The sequence below is a fragment of the Laetiporus sulphureus genome (genome assembly GCF_001632365.1).
Source record: "Laetiporus sulphureus 93-53 unplaced genomic scaffold LAESUscaffold_30, whole genome shotgun sequence".
Lineage (NCBI taxonomy): Eukaryota > Fungi > Basidiomycota > Agaricomycetes > Polyporales > Laetiporaceae > Laetiporus > Laetiporus sulphureus.
In genome coordinates, this window is record NW_024468539.1 from 298,624 (window position 1) to 317,818 (window position 19,195).

The 19,195-nt window shown below is 53.5% G+C and overlaps 7 protein-coding genes across 7 annotated transcripts; 4 read left to right on the forward strand and 3 right to left on the reverse strand.

Annotated features, from left to right (window-relative positions):
* Positions 1 to 248: 248 nt before the first annotated feature.
* LAESUDRAFT_727653 (uncharacterized protein) lies at positions 249 to 3,701 on the reverse strand. The gene is made up of 8 exons (XM_040909267.1): positions 3,359 to 3,701; positions 3,176 to 3,304; positions 2,973 to 3,121; positions 2,097 to 2,924; positions 1,859 to 1,975; positions 1,610 to 1,808; positions 764 to 1,545; positions 249 to 709 (listed from the first exon to the last, which is right to left on the reverse strand). Exons 1-8 carry the CDS (start codon positions 3,555 to 3,557, stop codon positions 383 to 385), a joined length of 2,730 nt encoding a protein of 909 aa, XP_040762534.1. The 5' UTR covers positions 3,558 to 3,701; the 3' UTR covers positions 249 to 382.
* Positions 3,702 to 3,803: 102 nt separating this feature from the next.
* On the reverse strand, positions 3,804 to 6,604 carry LAESUDRAFT_703095 (pre-mRNA-splicing factor CLF1). Its single transcript, XM_040906512.1, has 8 exons — positions 6,323 to 6,604; positions 5,674 to 6,271; positions 5,247 to 5,627; positions 4,993 to 5,199; positions 4,889 to 4,936; positions 4,438 to 4,833; positions 4,247 to 4,385; positions 3,804 to 4,189 (listed from the first exon to the last, which is right to left on the reverse strand). Exons 1-8 carry the CDS (start codon positions 6,532 to 6,534, stop codon positions 4,020 to 4,022), a joined length of 2,151 nt encoding a protein of 716 aa, XP_040762535.1. The 5' UTR covers positions 6,535 to 6,604; the 3' UTR covers positions 3,804 to 4,019.
* Positions 6,605 to 6,689: 85 nt separating this feature from the next.
* On the forward strand, positions 6,690 to 8,387 carry LAESUDRAFT_657174 (uncharacterized protein; the record flags this gene model as incomplete). Its single annotated transcript, XM_040904663.1, has 8 exons — positions 6,690 to 6,863; positions 7,002 to 7,109; positions 7,158 to 7,330; positions 7,400 to 7,568; positions 7,690 to 7,789; positions 7,853 to 7,980; positions 8,036 to 8,147; positions 8,200 to 8,387. 8 exons carry the CDS (start codon positions 6,690 to 6,692, stop codon positions 8,385 to 8,387), a joined length of 1,152 nt encoding a protein of 383 aa, XP_040762536.1.
* A 949-nt stretch (positions 8,388 to 9,336) lies between these two features.
* Positions 9,337 to 10,524, forward strand: LAESUDRAFT_284186 (uncharacterized protein). The gene is made up of 3 exons (XM_040901830.1): positions 9,337 to 9,933; positions 10,000 to 10,156; positions 10,226 to 10,524. Exons 1-3 carry the CDS (start codon positions 9,439 to 9,441, stop codon positions 10,342 to 10,344), a joined length of 771 nt encoding a protein of 256 aa, XP_040762537.1. The 5' UTR covers positions 9,337 to 9,438; the 3' UTR covers positions 10,345 to 10,524.
* A 707-nt stretch (positions 10,525 to 11,231) lies between these two features.
* LAESUDRAFT_657179 (G-protein alpha subunit) lies at positions 11,232 to 12,499 on the forward strand (the record flags this gene model as incomplete). Its single annotated transcript, XM_040904665.1, has 5 exons — positions 11,232 to 11,695; positions 11,743 to 11,865; positions 11,914 to 12,049; positions 12,101 to 12,339; positions 12,400 to 12,499. The coding sequence occupies 5 exons, from the start codon at positions 11,232 to 11,234 to the stop codon at positions 12,497 to 12,499; spliced, it is 1,062 nt and encodes a 353-aa protein (XP_040762538.1).
* Positions 12,500 to 13,917: 1,418 nt separating this feature from the next.
* LAESUDRAFT_715343 (cytochrome P450) lies at positions 13,918 to 16,054 on the reverse strand (the record flags this gene model as incomplete). Its single annotated transcript, XM_040907144.1, has 9 exons — positions 13,918 to 14,227; positions 14,282 to 14,483; positions 14,534 to 14,937; positions 14,988 to 15,068; positions 15,127 to 15,186; positions 15,240 to 15,307; positions 15,365 to 15,559; positions 15,630 to 15,839; positions 15,887 to 16,054. The coding sequence occupies 9 exons, from the start codon at positions 16,052 to 16,054 to the stop codon at positions 13,918 to 13,920; spliced, it is 1,698 nt and encodes a 565-aa protein (XP_040762539.1).
* Positions 16,055 to 17,581: 1,527 nt separating this feature from the next.
* Positions 17,582 to 18,750, forward strand: LAESUDRAFT_727663 (uncharacterized protein). The gene is made up of 5 exons (XM_040909268.1): positions 17,582 to 17,611; positions 17,674 to 17,925; positions 17,983 to 18,132; positions 18,185 to 18,316; positions 18,382 to 18,750. The coding sequence occupies exons 1-5, from the start codon at positions 17,602 to 17,604 to the stop codon at positions 18,564 to 18,566; spliced, it is 729 nt and encodes a 242-aa protein (XP_040762540.1). The 5' UTR covers positions 17,582 to 17,601; the 3' UTR covers positions 18,567 to 18,750.
* Positions 18,751 to 19,195: the final 445 nt, after the last annotated feature.

The window sequence follows — 19,195 nt, forward strand, 5'->3', positions numbered from 1 at the left end:
TCATGAGCTCAAGCAACCGTCCAGCCAGACGATCGCCTGGGAAACCCACATTCTCGACTGCTGTTCAGACATCAACGGCCATCGTGTAGCTCGCTCTGCAGATCGTCTTGGAATTGTGCCATTCGTTGCTAATCAACTCGCATCTGTTGCCTCCCGCTGTGTCGGGAACATGCTGGCTTGTTCCACCGTCTTCGCGTCGCTTGTGGTTATCGCTAGTCATTAGTTATCGAGTCTGTCTTCCAGATCATGCGAATCATCCAGCAAGCGATTAATTAGCCCGGTTTGGTCTTTCAATCCGTCAGGTATCCAACTAGGTAGCAATCGAAACGACGCTGAGCCATACACTACAATAATATAACCAAGAGGCACCGGTAGATCCATACTACAACTTCATTAACCCCTTCATCGCATTCGCAACCGCGAAGCTGGACTTGGCCATGACCTGGCGCGACTCTTTCGTCACCTCTGGCAGTGCCTGCACTTCACTCAGTTTGTTTGCGTGCTCGCCGAGCTCCGCCAGGATCGCCTCGCCCTGCGTCGCTGACGCCGGCGGGAGATTGTCCTTACATACCGCGACAATGCTCGATACAATTGTGATGATCTGCGTCAAATTCTCGTTCAGTGTTGGCGAGGGCGTTGGGCTGCGCACGCCTGAGAGCACGCTCTGGATCGCGTATATTATGGACTCGGTCTGTGCTTCGAGATATGGCTATGAGCGCGGTCAGATGCAAGAGTCGGACAGAAACAAGTGCGTCGTGTGTACCTTCAGCTCCGTCCATGCATCCTCCAAGTTCTCCGTCGTCATCGACTCGTCGCTGTTCAGTGCTACGCCGATCCGACCGTTCGGTTGATCGAAGATCGGCGGAGGCGAGCTGGCCTCAGAGCTGGACAGGTTGGAGGGAGGACTTCGCCGTTGATCCAGCATTGAGAGGCCTGATGAGACATACGAAAAAGACTGTTGCCTTTCTGATGATGACAACACTTCGCTGCGCTTTGAACTAGCGCTCGCGCTGCTCCCTTCTCTCTGGTGGGCCGCCCTGATCTCGTCCACTGACCGCAAAGTGACACCAGCAACGCTCGGTCCAAGGTTGAACTGCTCCTGCTCGGCTTTCGTAGCCTTCCGTATGCAGACCGCTTTGCCAATCTCCGTGACGGTTAAGGAGACATGGCTCGCGGCAGCGTCGAGCAAACTAACAGGCGACATGCCGGAGCTCGTCGCATGCGTCTTTGTTGCGGTCACGAGATTGCTGAGTGTCGCGTCCGCGCGATCGCGCAGCGCTCGCAGCGCGTCCATGTCGATGTCTGCACGCTCGGAGGGCATACGGCACTCGAACGCCTTAACGTCGTCGATGATGGAGGCGACGGCATTTACGACGGCCTTCATCGGTGTAAGCACGCGTGTGGGCGAATTTGAGCGGCCAGCGGTGAGCAGACTGTCGACTGCGGATACGAATGCAGTTACGTGAATGTCGAGCAAACCGCCGTCTGGAGAAACGGGCAGTTGGTCGTCTATCTTTGGTGTTTGTAAGAATAGTTGCGATGTCGCTAGAACACGGTGCAAAGTCAGACGTGCTTTGAAAGTGAAGTGCTATGGAGATGGGTGACTTACCCTTGACACTCCTCAGCTCAGTCTTAGCTTGCTCGTACTTGCGCTTGTACCCCTTCAGCTGTGCGTCCAAATCTCGTATGACGGCAAGGTTGGAGTCTTTCGCAGTCATCAAGTTATCATTACGGTGCGATAGGTCGGTGAGCTCGACCATGAGCGCCTCCATGTCGGAGCGCAGCTGATCCAATATCTCACTGTTGCCCTGCAAGAATACTCAATGTGGCAATACGCCGCAGACGATGCGGAGCGTACCTGTCCTGCTTGAACGCGCTCGGATTCCAATCGCTCACACCGCTCCCGCAATACCTTTAGCTCTTCCTCGTCTTCTTGCGTCCGTTTCGCCTCCGCCTCTCGTCCCTTCGCCATTCCCTGACCTGACGCAGAGCCTCAGGTTCATGTTGCGGGGCGAGTATCGCTGCTGTCTTGACTTCCATGCGCTGCCCGATCCCGTGATATAGCGCATCAGAATGACGCATCAGCTCGCACACACCTGTTGCAATTCGCGCAGCTCCTCCTCGACATTTTGAACACGTTCTTCACCCGCAGTCCATCGCTTCTCACGTTGCTGCACATCCTCGAGATCTCGTTCAAGCATAGTGATGCGCTTTTGCATCGTCGCGACCTTATACTCGTAATCCCGCCGCATGCGCTCCTGCTCCTCCCCAGCCACGCTCGTCCGCCCATTCAATCCCCGCGCGGACCGGTCGGACGTGACCGACGCGCGACCAAAGGACATCTTATCGAAGTAGTCATCCCCACTCCGCGCTTCCTCCTCACCTTCAACCGCCTGCAGGCGCGCGCTGAGCCCACTGAGGCCGCGGCGCTCGTCGTCCTCGTCGTCACTGGCGTGCGTGCGGTCGTCCATTGCGGTACTCTCGCGCCCGTACGGCACCTCGATATCCTCCTCCGCGATGGTGCTCTTGTTCGGGATGATCATGCCCATACCAGCAGTGGCGCTCTGCGCATTCGATTCGCTGGACTCGCTCGGACGCCGACGGTCTTCTGAGCGTCGGGCGGTGGTATCCTGCGACGGACGTCTGCGGTCTCCCTGGCGGTACATGTCCTGCGACGGCCTTCTCCTTTGTGCATAGTCATCCTGGCTAGGCCGACGCCGGTTATAATTGTCTTCGCTCGGGCGCCTGGCAGAGGAAGGGCTCGGACCATAGCCACTATCGATGGCACGATCATCGGGAGCACGTAAGGCGCTGGGCAGAGCAGTGGTGGCCATGGGCTTGGAGCGGGGCGAGGTGGGAAAGTCGGGGGATGGATAGTCATCGTAGATCGAGCCGGGTGATTTGACATCCGCGCCAACGACAGACTGCGTTACAGTGAGAAATGCACAGCGTGAAAGCGAGAGCATACGCACATCTTCCTTAAATTCTGGATACCGCCGAGAGAGCTCGTAGTAGACGTCGCTGGACAGGTCTTTGAACCGTCCGGTGGGCAGCGTGGCGAGTTTCTGGCGAGCTTGGTTTCGCTTCGGATGGAAGTCGTCTCTGACAGGAAGAAATGGAACTGTACATAGGGCGCATGTAAGGGGTATTCGGTGTATAATAAGAAAACACACACTTTCGTTCTCAGTGGTGTTGTTCCGACGGCGCATGAGCTCATCGTAGACGTCGGTGGAGAGTTCCTGGAACTGTTGACGAGTGAGACGAGTGAGCTTCTGTCGGGCAGTCGAGCGAGAGTGGGCAGGTTCTACGAGCGGCGGGTGAGGACTTTCATTGGAGGTCGACCGCAACTGCGACGTACCCTTCGCAAGATAGCTAGCGAGGTACTTGCTGAGCTCCTCGAAGTGTGTGCGGGCGATGGAGTGCGAATCCAAAAGCTTTTCTGGAGGAGGGCTGTCGCGCGGCATAGGACGGTAAGAGTCTGTACGATAGTTGGATATCCCGGAGTAAGTGGTGTTGGTCGGCGAGGCAGCGCGAGAGGGTCCGGGGCGGTTCATCATTGTTGCCGACGGTTATGAAGAGAATAGTCAACCAAAGGAGTCCGGTTAGCCGTAAAAAGCAGCCCAGCACGACAAGTTGAGAAATGTGCAGGCCCTGCCTGCGGTGGCCCTGCCTGCGGCGGTGAACGCTGGTGATGGAAACGCATCACACACGTGTCTTCCCACACTGCGTGAAGCATCCATGCGAAAGATTGGGAAACCGTCGAAGGAGTTTAAATATCATCATTCTATTTTGTCTCAAATAACGCGAGAAATATCATTGAACGACCGTTTAGCTATGAGGATCAAAAGACAGGCCAAAGCTGAGTCAAATCATCAAAATCACAATTTCAGCCCTTTATAGCCCAATAAGGTAGTTAGGCCACCAGGAACTGCGTAACCGGAATGCGTTTGATGTAAGAGACGTTATAAAGGCTGATGTACAAGCAGAAACTATCTTGAACCAAAATCTAGCAATCATCATCACGCTACATCGCTGGGATCACCTGCTTCGGCAGCATGTTCCGGCTTAGGGGGCTGCAGGCCGTCTGAGCTTTCGCTCTTGGCGTTCTTCCACGCACGGGCCGCTTGCAAGAACTTGACCAACGTCGGGCTCGATTGGTACTCGCCGCCTTTGAACAACATATCATCAACTGCTCTAGATAGTGAGAAATGCTAAGGAACGGGAGCCAGGACGTCAGTGTACGTACCGTCCATGAATTGACCAGCCTCTTCGTCAAAACGCCATGTCGCATATGGTACAGGCATTATGGCTTCAACCTTAGCGACGTCTGCCGGCGTACCGCGCTCTTCTTCGAATGTTCTCCATACCAATAGCAGAGCTAGCTGCTAGAAGATTGTCAGCGAGAAGAGTACAGATGGAAACAAAATACGGACGAACATCTTGCTTCAAACCCTTCGACTTGAGATCTTTGTACCCTCGGTCGAATACGCGCCTTGCGAGGTCAACGTCCCCTTCGACCATCTCAGCCTCCGTCTCTCCCTCTTCATCCTCCTCCCTCGGCGCCGGCATCGGCTGTGCCTCAAACAAAGCGTATGATAGCCACACCTTTACGTGCCCGCTCAATGCCACAAGCCGCTCATACAGCGCCCTCGCCCGTTCCCGCTCTCCTCCTTCCACCTCGAGGTCAATGTACTTCTTCCAAATCAGCTCAGGCATCGGCACTGTCGATTGAGAAATGCCGAGTTCGAATATCGCGCGGGCACGGGCGTAGTCACCGAGTTGCGATTCGAGTTCAGCGAAATTTATCCATGCACTGGAGTTCGTAGGATCATACTGTATACAACGGTTTCGGGCTCAGAGCGCCGCGGAAAGAATGGACAAGGATTACCTCTATATATTTCTCGTAGAGTGTGCGTGCACGGTCGAATTCGCGGAGCTACAAATAGGCGGTTGGTCCGGATTGAATGGATAGTCAGAGGGTTGAAGGCTTACGTCTATTTCAAGCTTGATGTACCCCTTGAAGAGTGCCTCCTTAGGGCACATCCCGATTGCTGTCCCTAATATCTTCCTTGCTGCTCCTAGATCCATGCGGCGAACCTCGAATCGGGCGAAGAGAATCCAGAGCTTGGCGAACGTGAATTGTTTGTGCGGAACAAGTTTGAGCGCTGTTTGGTATATCTCGCGAGCCCGGGCGTAATCCTCACCAAAGGTCAGCTGGGAGAAACGCGGAAATGGAACTGATTCACCTTAGTTTCTATCTCCTCGAAGAGAGCATAGTTCAGCCACAGGTAGATGTAGTGTCGCCAATACTGCTTCTCGTTTCCAGGGGGAGTCTGAGCTATAGCTCGTTCGTAGACCTCTCGCACACGACCACATGCTTGCTCTATCTCCTCAGCGGTGGCATTCTCCTCTGGCAGATCTTGAAGGGCACCTTCCTCTAATCTTATGTAGTCAACCCATACGTCATAGTTTCGACCGTCGTGCGAAAGCTCTTCCTCGTACTGAATACGACGTTTGCCGAGGACAATCGCTTCGAGGGTAGCCCTTGTACCGTGCTGTTTCTCGAATTGCGTATACGCTGCGTAGAGCGCGTTTGACTTTGATCGTGGAAGGTACGATAAGGCCAGCTACAGACGACTCAGTAGCGAATCGCTAGGAAAATGATTGATTTACCTTATAAATAATACGAGCCCGTTTGTACTCTCTTTGCCGAGTCTCCATGTTTGCAAACGAATTGAATAAAGCTTGGGTCTTCTCAAGTTGCCCCTCTTCGTCTCCGAAGTACTCGACAGCAGTCTGGAATACCTTCCTTGCTTTGGTCAGGTTACCGCGTTCTTCCTCAAATTTGCCCCACTTGACCCACACACGGGGCTTTGGCCGGACTGCAACCCAGCGCTCATAAATTGCACTTGCCCGGTCATGTTCTTCGTACCGCTGCTCGAAGCTTATATATGCCTGCCATGCCTTGTCATCTGGCTGCCATTGCATCCATCTGTCGAACACCTGCCGTGCACCGGGTATATTTTGCAACAGCTCTTCAAGGTAGACATATCTGTACCACAGCTGGTCTACGCGGGGGAGAAGAGTGACAGCGCGGTCAAAGAGGTTGCGTGCGTGCTGGACGTTGCGAGATTTTAGCTCTATATCGGTATAGGTAAGCCACAGTTTCACATTTCGTGGATCGACATCCAACGCTCGCTCGAAAAGAGAACGGGCCCGAGAAAATTCGTTTTGGCTTGCTTCCCAGTTTCCGTACTGCAGCCATTCTTTCCTGTTGAAACGGTCACATCGTTGTCGGAGAGATAGAAGCAGGAAAACGTACATGTTCCCTCTGGTTTGTCTGATCCTCTTTTCGAACTCCTCGCGCTTTCTACATCGATACTCATGCAGCTCTTCGAAGTTCTCTACACGCTGTTGTGGGGGCCGGATTTGGGACTCGTGGTGTTCTTGGGCATCTCGGAGCAGTTGTTCGGCTGTTACTTGGACTGCTGCCCGTGCGCGATTCTTAATGCGAGGTGCTCTTTCATCTTGCATTCTGGAGAAGTGTAGGCCGATGATGTTGCGCTTCCTAATGGCTGCGGACGCTCCAAGTAAAGAATGTCACGCCGGTCACGGTGTGGGCCACAAAAATTATCTCGATGTTGCTTTCGCGGTTTGTAATGTGTTGAACGCGCGCTCTGCACCTAAAAATGGCTTCGACCTCCACTGCCAGTTCCTCGCAGTCGAGCCTGCCACCCTCTGCGTTCAACCCTCGTAGACACGTTGGCGTGCATGCAGAACGTGTCACGGACGTCTCAAGCACCGAATATCCTGGACATTATCCCGACGAAGACCATAGCTGGGATCTCGCCAAGTTCAAGGAGGTGAGCCTCTTGGTTTCAGTTTCATTTTATGAGGAGAGTGAAGGCAGAGAACAGAGGGACAATTTGGACGGAGCAGACTGGAAAGGCTCGGGATATAGCGAAAAAGCACACTCGCTGACTGGGATCTCGTTTAAATAGAATTTGCGGGTGGAGGTGAAGAGGCTTTCGCAACGCTCGATCGAGTTCGACCTTGTAGGCGTCGACGCATCGATTTCGAACGCGTTCCGGAGAATACTCATTGCTGAGGTACGCCTTTGCTTACATTCATCGCTCAGGCAGCTCATTTCACACTAGGTCCCGACAATAGCGATCGAGAATGTGTACGTGTGGAACAACACGTCCGTCATTCATGACGAGGTTCTCGCACATCGCATCGGTCTAGTTCCGCTCAATGTGGATCCAACACTGTTCGAGTTCCGGGATGAGAGCAACAGACAACCGACTGACAGAAATACCATCGTGTTCAAGTACGTCCTAGTTAGTTCTCACGTGGATTGAAATGCCAGCGTTCTTCGCTCACGCTGGCCCGTGTATAGACTGCAAGTAGAATGTCGAGTCGATACGGATACTCCAAAGGAGAAGGGCGCACCGAAACGGTATGTCAACGAGATTGTCAGGAGTGGCGATCTCGTATGGGTTCCTCAAGGCGAGCAGGAAGCTGTAATGAGCCATACCAAGCCAGGACCTACGAATAAGGCGAGCAGAGTTGCTCCTCGTCTCGCGTCCCTTTGATTTCTCAACGTCTCCCGCCAATATTTGTCCAATCCTTTCGACTTCCACTCTCCCGCTACTCTGCCTTGCCATGTTCTATTGTTCACACTGGCAGAACATTGTTCTGGCGAAACTTCGGCCAGGCCAGGAGATCGAGATGGACCTCCATGCGATCAAAGGTGTCGGCAAGGAACACGCAAAGTGGAGTCCAGTCGGTCAGTGCCTCCGCTTCCCCGCAGTCATCTCAAAGCTTACGTATGCGCTCATTCAACTATCAGCGACTGCTTCATACCGCCTGCATCCCCTCATTATACTGAAGCCTGATAAACCAGTCCCACCAGAGCACGCTCATAAGTTTGCGAAATGCTTCAGCCCGGGCGTCATTCAAGTCGGTCCTAACGGCGAGGTTCGTCCATGTACACCTAGTTACATGCCGAGCTGACATTGGTCACATTACACAGATCTCGGTTGACGAGCGCAGCCTGCGCAATGAGAGCATGTCGCGGGAGGTCCTCCGACACAAGGAGTTTGAGGGCTGCGTCGAGCTCAAACGGATACGAGACTGGTTCATCTGTAGGTGACGTCGTCGGTTGCTCGATTTCCCGTACACTTACCAGTTTTACAGTCAATGTCGAGTCAGAAGGCCCATACAAGCCTCAGGATTTGTTCGCCGAGTCGATCAAGGTGATGCGGCAAAAATTAACAAATATACGGCAGGCGGCTGAGGCGCTTTCCGCGGACGTGGACGGGGCGGGCGTACATCCGAATGGTGTCGCAACCGCCGATGGGGACGTCGAGATGGCTGGGGTTTGAATGGTTGCGAATTGTGGTATCGCATAGAGGATATGTTTGCCACACTCGTATCGATAGATGTCGCGCTCCTATATACTTCTCGTAGATGTTTAATGGCGAGGTATATTGTGCTGCGCATGGATTATTCGCTTATCATCGTGATCTTGGACGGAGTGCTACCAATGACATGATGCATATATGTGGCATGCCCGGGGACGACCGAGCTGCGCAGTACCAAGTAGTTGCAGACCTTAATCGCGCCAACGTCCTCTCTCCTTCTAACCATCCATCTGTTGTGCTCGTTCATTTGCTAGTCCATCTGCAGGACGTCCCCGCGGAACATGAGAATGTCACGCCGAGACACGCGTCATGCGGCCATCCATGCCCACATCCTCAGCCGGGACTGCATTACGCCTGCCTCCATCGTATGCAGCGAGAAGCGTCCTTCAGGACGGCTACCGAAGTGGTCTGAGTCTGGAGGTGTTCTTCCGAGGCCTCATCATAACGCGGGATCGTCAGTCATGTAGGTGCGGCGAATGTGGCGAGTCGGACTAAATTGGCAGCCATCAAGTGATGCTCATCGTGACTGCCTCTGACCATGCGAATCGTGCATGAAGGACTTCTCGCTTCGCTGGCGGCTGAGCTCGGCGCGTATATAAAAGGGCTGGTGGGAGGGGACAATGCAGCGTGCGGCCATCCCACCGTCCATTGCATTGCCACGACGGCATCTGTCCCCGCATCTCCCCGCTCGGCGACGATCAAATTGCTCTGGCCGCCGCGTATTTAGGGTGCTCGCGCACATCGGAGGACTCTGCAACGACTCAGCCTGAGGAATTCTGCGCTTTGCGAAGTGCTCTGGTACGGTCCAGCCACTCGAGTCGATCCGGCCACGCGCGTCTCTGACATTCTGACATTCTTCGCAGACTTGCACGTCCGCCGCCGCCCGAGTGCTGCCAGCCTCTCGTTCGTTTGACACCTCCGTCTTTTCAGCCAGCCTCATCTCCCTTCGTTCTCAACCTCCACCGCGTCCGCCGCGTACGTACCCCATTCGACGACGAAGACATTGCCGACAATGCTTGCGAACAAGTCTCGTTGGGCGCTCCTTTCGCTCTGCCTGCTCGTGGCATCTGGGCTTGGGGTTGGTGCACAGGACACTAGTTCGAGCGCGTCGGTTTCAGTAACAGGTACGTTTTTTCCCTTGTTTGCTGCCCTCTCCCAGAGGAGTCGAATGTCGGGTTGGGAGGTGAAAAGTTTGACCAGACGCGAGGGTGTAGCGCCGCCGTTCGCGTTAGGTTGGGGCGCTCTTGTTTATGGCCCTCACTCTGTGAGGCGTGCTCAATATGGTTGGGCACTTCCCGGATGTATACGCGCTCGTGCGTGTGTTCTCATCGGACGTTTGCGATCCTGTCATACAACATCTACCTCTACTCGCAACGCCGATTCGGGTGCTAACGAAGCTTTCCAGCGTCCTCATCGGCCGCCAGCTCTGGTACCACCGCTGTCGTATCCGCTACGTCAACAGTGTCAGGTTCAGGCACCAGCTCGAGCGTTTCGCTCCCCAGTTCGGGTGTGTATGAGAACGCGCTGCCTTTTACGGTTCGCCTGTGCTGACATGCTCTCTCCTGCCCTGCAGCCCCTCCCTCGGCGAGCGTCTCCCCTTCTGCGGACAGCAGCAGCGTCATCGCGAGCTCGACAGCGAGCGCAAGCGAAAACAGCAGTGGCATCGCCTCCTCGTCCGGGAGCGGCACGGCAAGCTCTGCAGGTACCTCGGTCTCGGTGTCCACGTCAGTGTCAGTCACGGTGTCATCCTCTGTCGTGCCCAATTCGAGTGGATCGGTGACCGCGTCTTCTGCATCTAGTTCCGTCTCTTCCGCGCCGGCATCTGTGCCATCCTCGACCACCGAAGTCATTGCCACCACCGAGACCGTCGCGGTGCCGACGTCCACGGTGGCTGCTGTTGGGTCTTCGACGGGCGTGACGACGCGCTCGCCGGTGGTATCGTACGCTACGGTTCAAGCTTCTGCGACCACATCGACGGAAACCGCTGCGGGAGCGACGGGATCAACGATATCGAAGTCGTCCAGTGCATACGGCCTTCATGAGCAAGCGAATGGGCTGGGGGTCATCGCCGCCATGGCTCTCGTCCCGCTTGCTTTGGCTGTACTCTAGGGTGATCAGCATACCCGGTTGGCCGTCTTTGTCCTGCAACCGATACCATTCACGGCCGCGCAACGCCCTTCACCTCAATGTTTCATTTTGTTTCGGCTCCTCGAAGCCCCCGCCGTTGTAAACGGACCTGTTACTTGTGGCCTGGCGTCGGGTAATGAGTTGTACTTGATGTATGTGTACGACGTATACCGACTGTCCTCGTTACGATGGGTATTGTACTTACGTTTGAAAACCATAATAATGTCTCTTCGGTCGTCATCATCGGTCTCGCGTCACATCGACGCCTCCGTCACGCAGAGCGGGCGTGAGATCCGGCAAGGGGGGCCGGCGCGTGGAATCGGAAAAGGCTATATTGAAAGGACGCGCCGCGGCCGGCAGTGGGCCTAAAAGGGATATATCGCTCACCGCCGCGGTCACAGCATCTGAGGGCGAGTGTGACTTGTGTGACATGATGGAGAACAAGGGGCGGCTGAGCAAGCAACGGACGTTGACCGTCGTCTAAATCCCTCCAAGCCGCCGCCGCCGCCCGCCACCGCGAACTCGCCATCCTCTCCTCCATCCTCCTTATATTCCTCCTCCCTTGCCTTGTCGCGGAAATCCTCCTTTGCTCGCGCGACGCCCACCACCTGCTCGCATTCACTCTCGCGCGGCTAGCATCACTCACAGTGGTGAACACACAACGCCACCTCCGCCGCCATGGGCAACTGTATCTCAGCCCAGGACCGCGAGGCTCTACAACGCTCGCAAGAGATCGACCGTCAGATCGAAGAGGATTCACGCAAGTTCAAGAAGGAATGCAAGATTCTCCTTCTCGGTTCGGGCGAGTCGGGCAAGAGCACCATCGTCAAGCAGATGAAGATCATTCATCAGGACGGGTACACAAAGCCAGAGCTCATGACTTTCCGCACCACTGTCTACCGCAACCTCCTCGAGAGCGCGCATAACGTCATCCTCGCCATGCGCAAGATCGGCGTCGACTGTGTTCAGCCAGAGAACCGCGCCCGCACGGAGCGTATTCTCGACTACGAGGTTCTTCCTGATCCGGGCTTTTACTTCTCTGAGGAGATGGCGCACGCAGTCTACGAGCTCTGGCAGGATCCCATCATCCCAGAGCTCATGGACCACAGCAGCGAGTTCTATCTCATGGACAGTGCAAGCTAGTGCGTGTGGTGTCTCCTGCTCTGCGCCACTCACTAATGTCGCGCAGCTTCTTCACAGAAGCCTTACGAATAGGGACGCCGGATTACGTACCTACCGAGACGGACGTACTACGCGCGCGAGCGAAGAGCACAGGGATTACAGAGACGAGATTCAGCCTAGGACCATTATCGTAAGTTTCTATCAATGCGTCATCAATAACTCTGTTCACTGGTGCAAGAATACACATGTTCGATGTTGGTGGGCAGCGGTCAGAACGAAAGAAGTGGATACATTGTTTCGAGAGCGTGACAAGCATCATCTTCTGCACGGCACTCAGTGAGTACGATCAGGTCCTGCTGGAAGAGCGTAAACAGGTGCGTCACCCTGCATATCTGCCGTTCCATCATTGTTGACGCCACCGGTAGAATCGGATGGCAGAGTCGCTGGTATTGTTTGATTCCGTGATCAATTCGCGATGGTTCCTGCGCACTTCGATCATCCTTTTCTTGAACAAGATCGACGTCTTCAAGGCAAAGCTTCCGAAGGTTCCTCTCGAGAAGTATTTCCCGGAGTATACAGGCGGGCCGGATATAAACAAGGCGGCAAAGTATATCCTGTGGAGGTTCATGCAGGCAAATCGGGCGCGATTAAGCGTCTATCCACAGTACGTTTTCGTTACGTATCAAACTACTGCAACTTTCTTTTGACGCATCTGCTCGCAAAGTGTGACACAAGCGACAGATACCGGCAATATTCGCATGGTGTTCGCTGCGGTCAAGGAGACGATCTTGCAAAATGCCTTGAAGGATTCCGGCATCTTGTGAGCCAGAAAAGCGAGTGCCAGAAACGTTGGTTATGTTGTTTGTGAGTGGTTTCTCTTTCCTGTATCTCTCCGTCATACGCCGAGGCCCAGCGTGCTGATTATTGGTTTGCACAGCTCTTCTGCGGTCTCAGAGTCTCATTTTCTGTATGCATGCACATCATCCCACATCCCCTGGACATCTCATATCATCTTCATATCATCTTCTCTCATCTTCCTCTCGTCGGCATCTTTGTCTCTGTGATCCTGGTTCTGGTCTCCCTCTCCCACTCTTATCTGCTCGTCATCGTGTCCCTTCGTTGCCCTTGCTCACGTTGCACGCCTTCTCTCCCGCACTATCGGCTGCTCGCCGGCCGCAGCCCTGGGCTCCTGGCGGTGGGCGCTAAGGATACGGCCTCAGGGTAGAGTATCATGCCTGTCTGTTGGACGCCTCACGTCAGCACGTCACCGCATTGCGCAGCTGCACATTCCTTGTTCTACTCGGTGCAGGCTTGACGTCTGCATAGAATGTCATGTCTTACGCGACACACGATCCCGTCTATGGCTGCGCAAGAAACTAGTCTGGTTCCGGTGGCAACGTTCAATAGCGCACTCAGCACGTTCGTGCACAATCCTTCGGTGTCGTTATGCGTCTCTTGATCAGTCGAAACGCAGCTACGTAACCCCTATCTATCGCCGTCGATCACTGGCGATTCATCGACACGTCAAGTCCACGGCTCTCGTCCCCACCACTTAGACATTCCTCGTGACTGTACATGATTATTTATATACCTCCCCCACCATCCCTGCGCCTGCATCTAGTTCACCACCTTCTAATGACCCTATCGTCCATGCCGCTCCTCGTCGTTTCGAACGTTCCCGGTATACCAAGGTTCCGCCGGACTTGACCAGCAGCGGAGGGCACGCCGGCGGAGCCTGACGATCTGATACCTCTGCGGGTCGCGTTTCCATGTATGCTACAGCCTAATAACCCGCCCGCACTGGTGTACCTGTGACAATAGCCTTGATGTCTAGCAGTGTTTGGATTGGAACGGAGCGCTGCCGGTGCTGGACTGTTCCTGGCTTTGATTATTCTTTCTGTCTGGTCTGGTCTGTACTCGCCGCCCGCGGAATGTAATTGTACTGTAGAGCATCGGATACTTAGCAGTCGACACGGTGCTAAGATTATGTGCGATTGTGGAGGATGTGACCTGATTGACTTCAGGTCTAAGGCGGTTGTGAGCTGCAGCTGCAGGCTCAAGTTTATTGCCAAACGCCATGACATTCAGGTAATGTCTGTATGCTTTGCTGCGACCGTTGAATGAAGACTGTTTACAGTATGTAGGAAACAGTGATATTGCCTGTACACTGGCCGTAGATCCGTGTGCGACGGAATCGCCCCCACTATTTGATACCGCTGCACAACATTGATGCACACCGTGCTCAGCGCTCATCCATGGGCAGCCCCATCATCTGCCACTCCGACTGCGCCTCCTCGTAGTATTTGCGAGTTATTCGCGCGTGCTTCTCGGAGCGAGGCATGAAGTTCACCTTGAACATCCGCGGTCCCGTGACGAAACCCTCAGTCCAGTTGTTGTCATCAGCAATGTCCGGTAAGAGCGGTTGCTTGGTCTCTGGGTCCAGCGGCGCGGAGATGTCGATGCCCCACAGCAGACGAGACAGCGTGATGAACAGCGAAGCCTCGGCGAGATGGCTGCCTTGACAGAATCTACGGCCCCAGCCGAAGACAAAACTGCAGGATTGTCATGAGCAAAGTGCATGCTGCGGCGTATTGATTGTACGCAACTGGTCGCGATTCTTCGAGTCTGGTCCTCCTGCCCATTGGGTAGGCTGGCCTTTCATGTAGAATCTATCGGGGTCAAACGCTGTCGGGTTTGGCCAGCGCTGCGGGTCCATGTGAATTGCCCATATATTTCCTATCACGGTTGCGCCTTTGGGAATGTGGTAGCCTTGGTAGACATCGTCCTCCTCTGCTTTATGAGGGACACCTGCGACATATGAGACGGGCTTATCGATAATAGTAGTCCACTTGACGTACCCGTGATGATCACTGGACGACGCCTGATTGACTCTTTGATGCACGCGACGAGGTACGGCAACTGCTCTTCATCCTCCCACTCGGGCATGCGGTCAGAGCCCACCACCTCATCGATCTCCTCGCATGCACACCGAAGGCAATGAGGGTGGCTTAGCATGAGCAGGATGAACGTCTGTATCGTGGCCGCGGTTGTGTCTGAACCAGCCTCGAGGAGTGAGCCCCCAGTGTACGTGATCATTTTGTCGCGCATCCATCCATCATCGGTTAGCCCATTTCCGGGCGCATGCTCGTGTCCAGCATCACTCCGGGCTCGCAAGTAATCATTGATGAAGCCGTGGCGTATGGTGCCTTTCCGTGCCGCAGCTCTGCTTTCTTCAAAGTATCCTCCCCAAAGTTTCATTTCCCTTGTGTACATGTCAGGCAACAGGCGATATGGAGAGCTGCGAAGGCTTACCATGCATGCATCCTCCTACCTTCTGCCCTCCATGGTGCGACTAAGTCAGGGAGAGCGCGGAGGATCGGAAAGGCATCGGCCCTTAAATGCGAAGTTACAGGCCAACTCTGCAAAGATTCAAAGGAACTGTCGCACTCACAAATACCTTCCAGGTTGTGAGACGCGAGTGAAATTATCCATGACGTCATAGATTTTATGGCTGAATCAACCATTAATTGTGGCGTCGTCATGAACGGGGGAATGCGCACGTACAGGTCCGGATTGTTGTATAGACGCGGAACACGTCGGCCGTATGAAATCTGAAGAACGAGGCTGGTAGTCTCCAAGACGCGTGGTAGTGAGTGGAGTCTCATTAAACAAAGTACAAATTTGCTCACATATCGTCTGACGATAGCAAACCAATGGCGCTCGGGAACTTCGTCGTTCGGTCCGTGCCGGTGATCTTCCACGACGCTTTGATTCCCATGCATGAGAAGATCATGAATCAAACTTCGCGACTCCAAATCCTGTAACCGCCGATATCGCTTGACTTGGTTGATGCCTAGGACGCCCTGTACACTCCTTCTGACTGTCTGAGGATCCAACGGTAGTCAGAATAGGCCGGCTTGGTGATGTCACACATTCCCCGTCGAAGAGGCGTACCTTCCATTCCTTATCGTATGGCAAGAACACCATACGCTGACCATCACTCATCAAATCAAAGGCAACATGCGGAGGCGCTCGGCTCGAATACTTTCCACTGCGGTTGGCCAATAGTTCGTTTGCAGCCTGAGCTGTATTGAGGACAATCACGTCCTGCGAGCCGAGGCGCAGGTAGACAACCTCTCCGTACTTCAAGGCCCATTCATGGAACTGATTCGACGTCAGTACGATGCATTGCCGGAATCGTCCAGACACACCTTCAAATATGACCTTAGAGGGTCGAATTGAAAGATATTGCCGACTAGAGGGAGTCTGCGCGGTCCTGGAGGGAGTCTGCGCGGTGTTCCCAAATCATGCTTGAGGAAGTAGACGACAGTTACCAGCACGATGAACAGGAAAAGTACTATGACGTCGAGCGAAATCATGGGGATTTTCTCGCAACAGTACTGCGAAATCAGAGGCCTTTTGACATACTTATAGCAAGCAGGTGTCGGCAACATGAGGCTTCGAAGCGGCATCCCTGATGAGTAAAACCAGCTCATGACACTAGTTTGATGATTATATAGTTTCTCCTGTTGGGCAACGTGATGTGCAGGAACCAGCCTTGCATCCGCAGCGACTCTAGAAGCCGATAATTACCAAGAGGATAGGACAGCGTGATCGCAATGGGTCGGTTTCGAAAGCAGGTCTGATGGAATGCTTGACTATATACCCCGAACGTCAACAGCACCAAGATAGTGGGAACCACATAGGATTCTATGACAGTTGGTGGCGCAGGACAGCTTAAGCATTCTGGCTAACGTGTTATCGAAAATAGACGCAGAGAGCATCACAAAATGTGAGCGGAAATGAAGACAATCGTTGAGTGCATCTGAGTGAGTATGCGCTTGCCGTGGAGTAATGATCGCACAACATCAAACGCGGTTCGTCGGTTAAGGTGATCCCACGCCATCCTTGGCGTTCGCACCCGAAGACATCCAGGCTTTATTCCACCGTCAAATACGGCTAGTTTAATGGGTACTTACCATCATGGAACCAATACGGTACTGACGATCCGTGCCTGCTTTCAGACGTAGCACGTCTCCTGGCCTGCCTTCATGCGATAACGAACGTGTTGATCGCGACCTTCTGGTGTAACTTCTAGAAGCTACTCAGGTCCGGCGAAGGCGTCGCTGTGCGTTTCAGCAAGTCAGATGCTCTGATGCCCACTGGAGTGTTGTCAGAACGAAGGAACCTTGCACCATAAAAGACGCAACGCATGGCAACCACAACGATGACAGCTCTTAGACAGACCGCAGTCCGGATAATATATAACGGACTTAATTGAAGAGCATCGCGATTATTCGAGGCTGAAGTGAATACCGGTTCGTCCATTTGGTTGAAATGCTTCGAGTTCGATCTAGATGCACACGGCCTGCGTTTAATATCAATAAATTGGAGGAGTCCTCCCGGGGCCTTGTTTCATACGCAGAACCGTATTGCTCTTACCAGGCACGTACAGGCGAAGATTGTTCATCATCCATAAGGATAGAGACGTGTGACAGCAGAAACAGAGTTGAAAGGCGTCCTCAGTAGCTTCCCTGCAGCATTACCACTGACCAGCGAGCAGATCACCGGGCAATGTCCAACTTGAAGTGAGTCTCGGGATGAGTACTGTCGGAGTAATTACGATTTTAAGCGCCAGCGAGCGCGTTTCAAGTCTAGATCTTATCAGATTGCCTGGAGTGGCTTAACGACTCGGAAAGGGTTTTCCATTCTCCTACCTGTTTTACCATCCGCGGCAGCATTTCGCGCATCATCCGCGTATGTTGTTGCTTTACGAAAAATGAACCCCTCGACCATCGTAGTGTCGTTCTGGCCATTTTGGTTGGAGTGACTGACGACGAGCGCTCTGCGGCAGCTTCCATGATTGTATGCTGCCGGAGCGCGATCAATCTGCGCTCCTTCTCTAACCGCTCTCGTCAATCAAGCGATGTTTGACTGTCAGTACTGCCCTTCGTTTCCCTTGATACCTGCCACAGCTGATATGTTCTGGCACGACCAGCGGTTGCAGCGTTCTTCTCCAAGTCGCTTGATCGACCCGATCATTCTACACTCTGGGGGCGTGCAGTAGAAACGGCTAAAGGTGCCACGCACGCAGCAGCAGATTACCTTTCGGAGCCCAAGGACAGCACAGACCTGACTCAGAAGGCTGGAAAGATATTCCATAACCTGAAAGAGTCAATCACGAATGTAGACGTGGATGATTTGTTTGGTAAAGTGAAGGATAGTACTTTAAAGGACAGAAACATGCCAGGTGCGTTGATTGCACTACATTGGACTGAGATTCGCATTGAATATGCGATCTGAATAGATCTCAATGATTGGCGTGAAAAGGGAGCGACTTTCGTAGACAGTGCAAGAGAGGCAGGAACGCGCGTGTTATCGGATTCTGCAGCGCATCTTAGGCAATTTGTCAAACACCCTTCGTTTGACTCGTATCTGTTGCGCATCAGAGGCTTCGGTACGTAATCGATTGTTTCTCTTCATCAACACAGCGTTATGACGTGCCATAGGCAACTGGTGTTCCGAGCATCGCATTCAAGCAGTCATCATTGCTTTGGTCATTCTCAATCCTTCACTGTTGTTCTTGCCCGTGAAATTACTCCTGAGACTACTTGGTTTCGGGCGCCAGGGACCAGTCAGAGGTATATCCGAAGCTTTCTCATAAATGCTGTCACGTCGCTGAACAGGTCGGTTCCCATATGCTCAGGGCACTTTGCTCCGAATGCTCAGAGACAGCTCTATGGAGGAAGGGTCCCGAAGAATGGCTGGTTCGCTCGCTCTCAGGCGGCTGCTATGCGTCCTCAGCCCGAAGAGTCACGTTCGCTCCTTTGGGCAGCAATAAAGACCGCTTTACTTGTGAGCGCCGTAGCTTACATGATTCCTCATCAATGAGGAGCCCATGTGATAAGCCCTCCTTTCCTTGTGTGGCCGAGTTGTTATATCAATGCATGCGGACGAGATCCAGGGTGAATCTTCTATAGCGAATGATCTACACCGTTGTTATAAGTCTGTTCGATCTGCTGCTCCGTCAGCGATGCAAAGTCCATTGACTGCGAATTGCATCGAGGAATCAGTGCTTCTGGTTAGAGAGCTTCCGTTGGATTGCGAGCCGGAGCCTGTGTTGAGATTTGCAGCGGCTTGCGCTTTTACATGCCCACAAGCTATGTTACTGAACAATCGCAAGTCAGACGCCGTAGTAGCTGTATATCGTGGCCCAAGAGATCTCGATAGAGTCGACGTTGTGGCAACTGATAGATGTTGATGAAGGAAACGCATGCCTTTTGACTGAGGAAGAACAGAGTGGACAGGTTCGCGCTCGATCCGATTCTAGTCACGGATATTCCTGAGTCTCTGCGTGGTGGAACTCCCAGAATGGTACGCATAAAATGTCAATGTTGAATATATACAGACCCCCGATCGGAACCAATATGGTAAGGTACAACGAAGAATTTAATAGCGTGCATAAGGCGATCGAACAAGCAGTCGTAAGGCACGAACAAAATCGTCATGTCAGTCTGTGC

Coding starts and splice junctions, on each gene's coding strand:
- LAESUDRAFT_727653 (XM_040909267.1), bottom strand. CDS start 3,557: ATGATGAACCGCCCCGGACCCTCTCGCGCTGCCTCGCCGACCAACACC. Junction 3,122..3,175: donor CAACACCACTGAGAACGAAA/GTGTGTGTTTTC, acceptor CCCTATGTACAG/TTCCATTTCTTCCTGTCAGA. Junction 2,925..2,972: donor ATCCAGAATTTAAGGAAGAT/GTGCGTATGCTC, acceptor ACTGTAACGCAG/TCTGTCGTTGGCGCGGATGT.
- LAESUDRAFT_703095 (XM_040906512.1), bottom strand. CDS start 6,534: ATGCAAGATGAAAGAGCACCTCGCATTAAGAATCGCGCACGGGCAGCA. Junction 4,937..4,992: donor ACATCAAGCTTGAAATAGAC/GTAAGCCTTCAA, acceptor GCCTATTTGTAG/CTCCGCGAATTCGACCGTGC. Junction 4,386..4,437: donor CGAAGGGTTTGAAGCAAGAT/GTTCGTCCGTAT, acceptor ACAATCTTCTAG/CAGCTAGCTCTGCTATTGGT.
- LAESUDRAFT_284186 (XM_040901830.1), top strand. CDS start 9,439: ATGCTTGCGAACAAGTCTCGTTGGGCGCTCCTTTCGCTCTGCCTGCTC. Junction 9,934..9,999: donor CGTTTCGCTCCCCAGTTCGG/GTGTGTATGAGA, acceptor CCTGCCCTGCAG/CCCCTCCCTCGGCGAGCGTC. Junction 10,157..10,225: donor GTCTCGGTGTCCACGTCAGT/GTCAGTCACGGT, acceptor TTCTGCATCTAG/TTCCGTCTCTTCCGCGCCGG.
- LAESUDRAFT_727663 (XM_040909268.1), top strand. Junction 18,133..18,184: donor GTTGCGCATCAGAGGCTTCG/GTACGTAATCGA, acceptor GACGTGCCATAG/GCAACTGGTGTTCCGAGCAT. Junction 18,317..18,381: donor GCGCCAGGGACCAGTCAGAG/GTATATCCGAAG, acceptor CCATATGCTCAG/GGCACTTTGCTCCGAATGCT.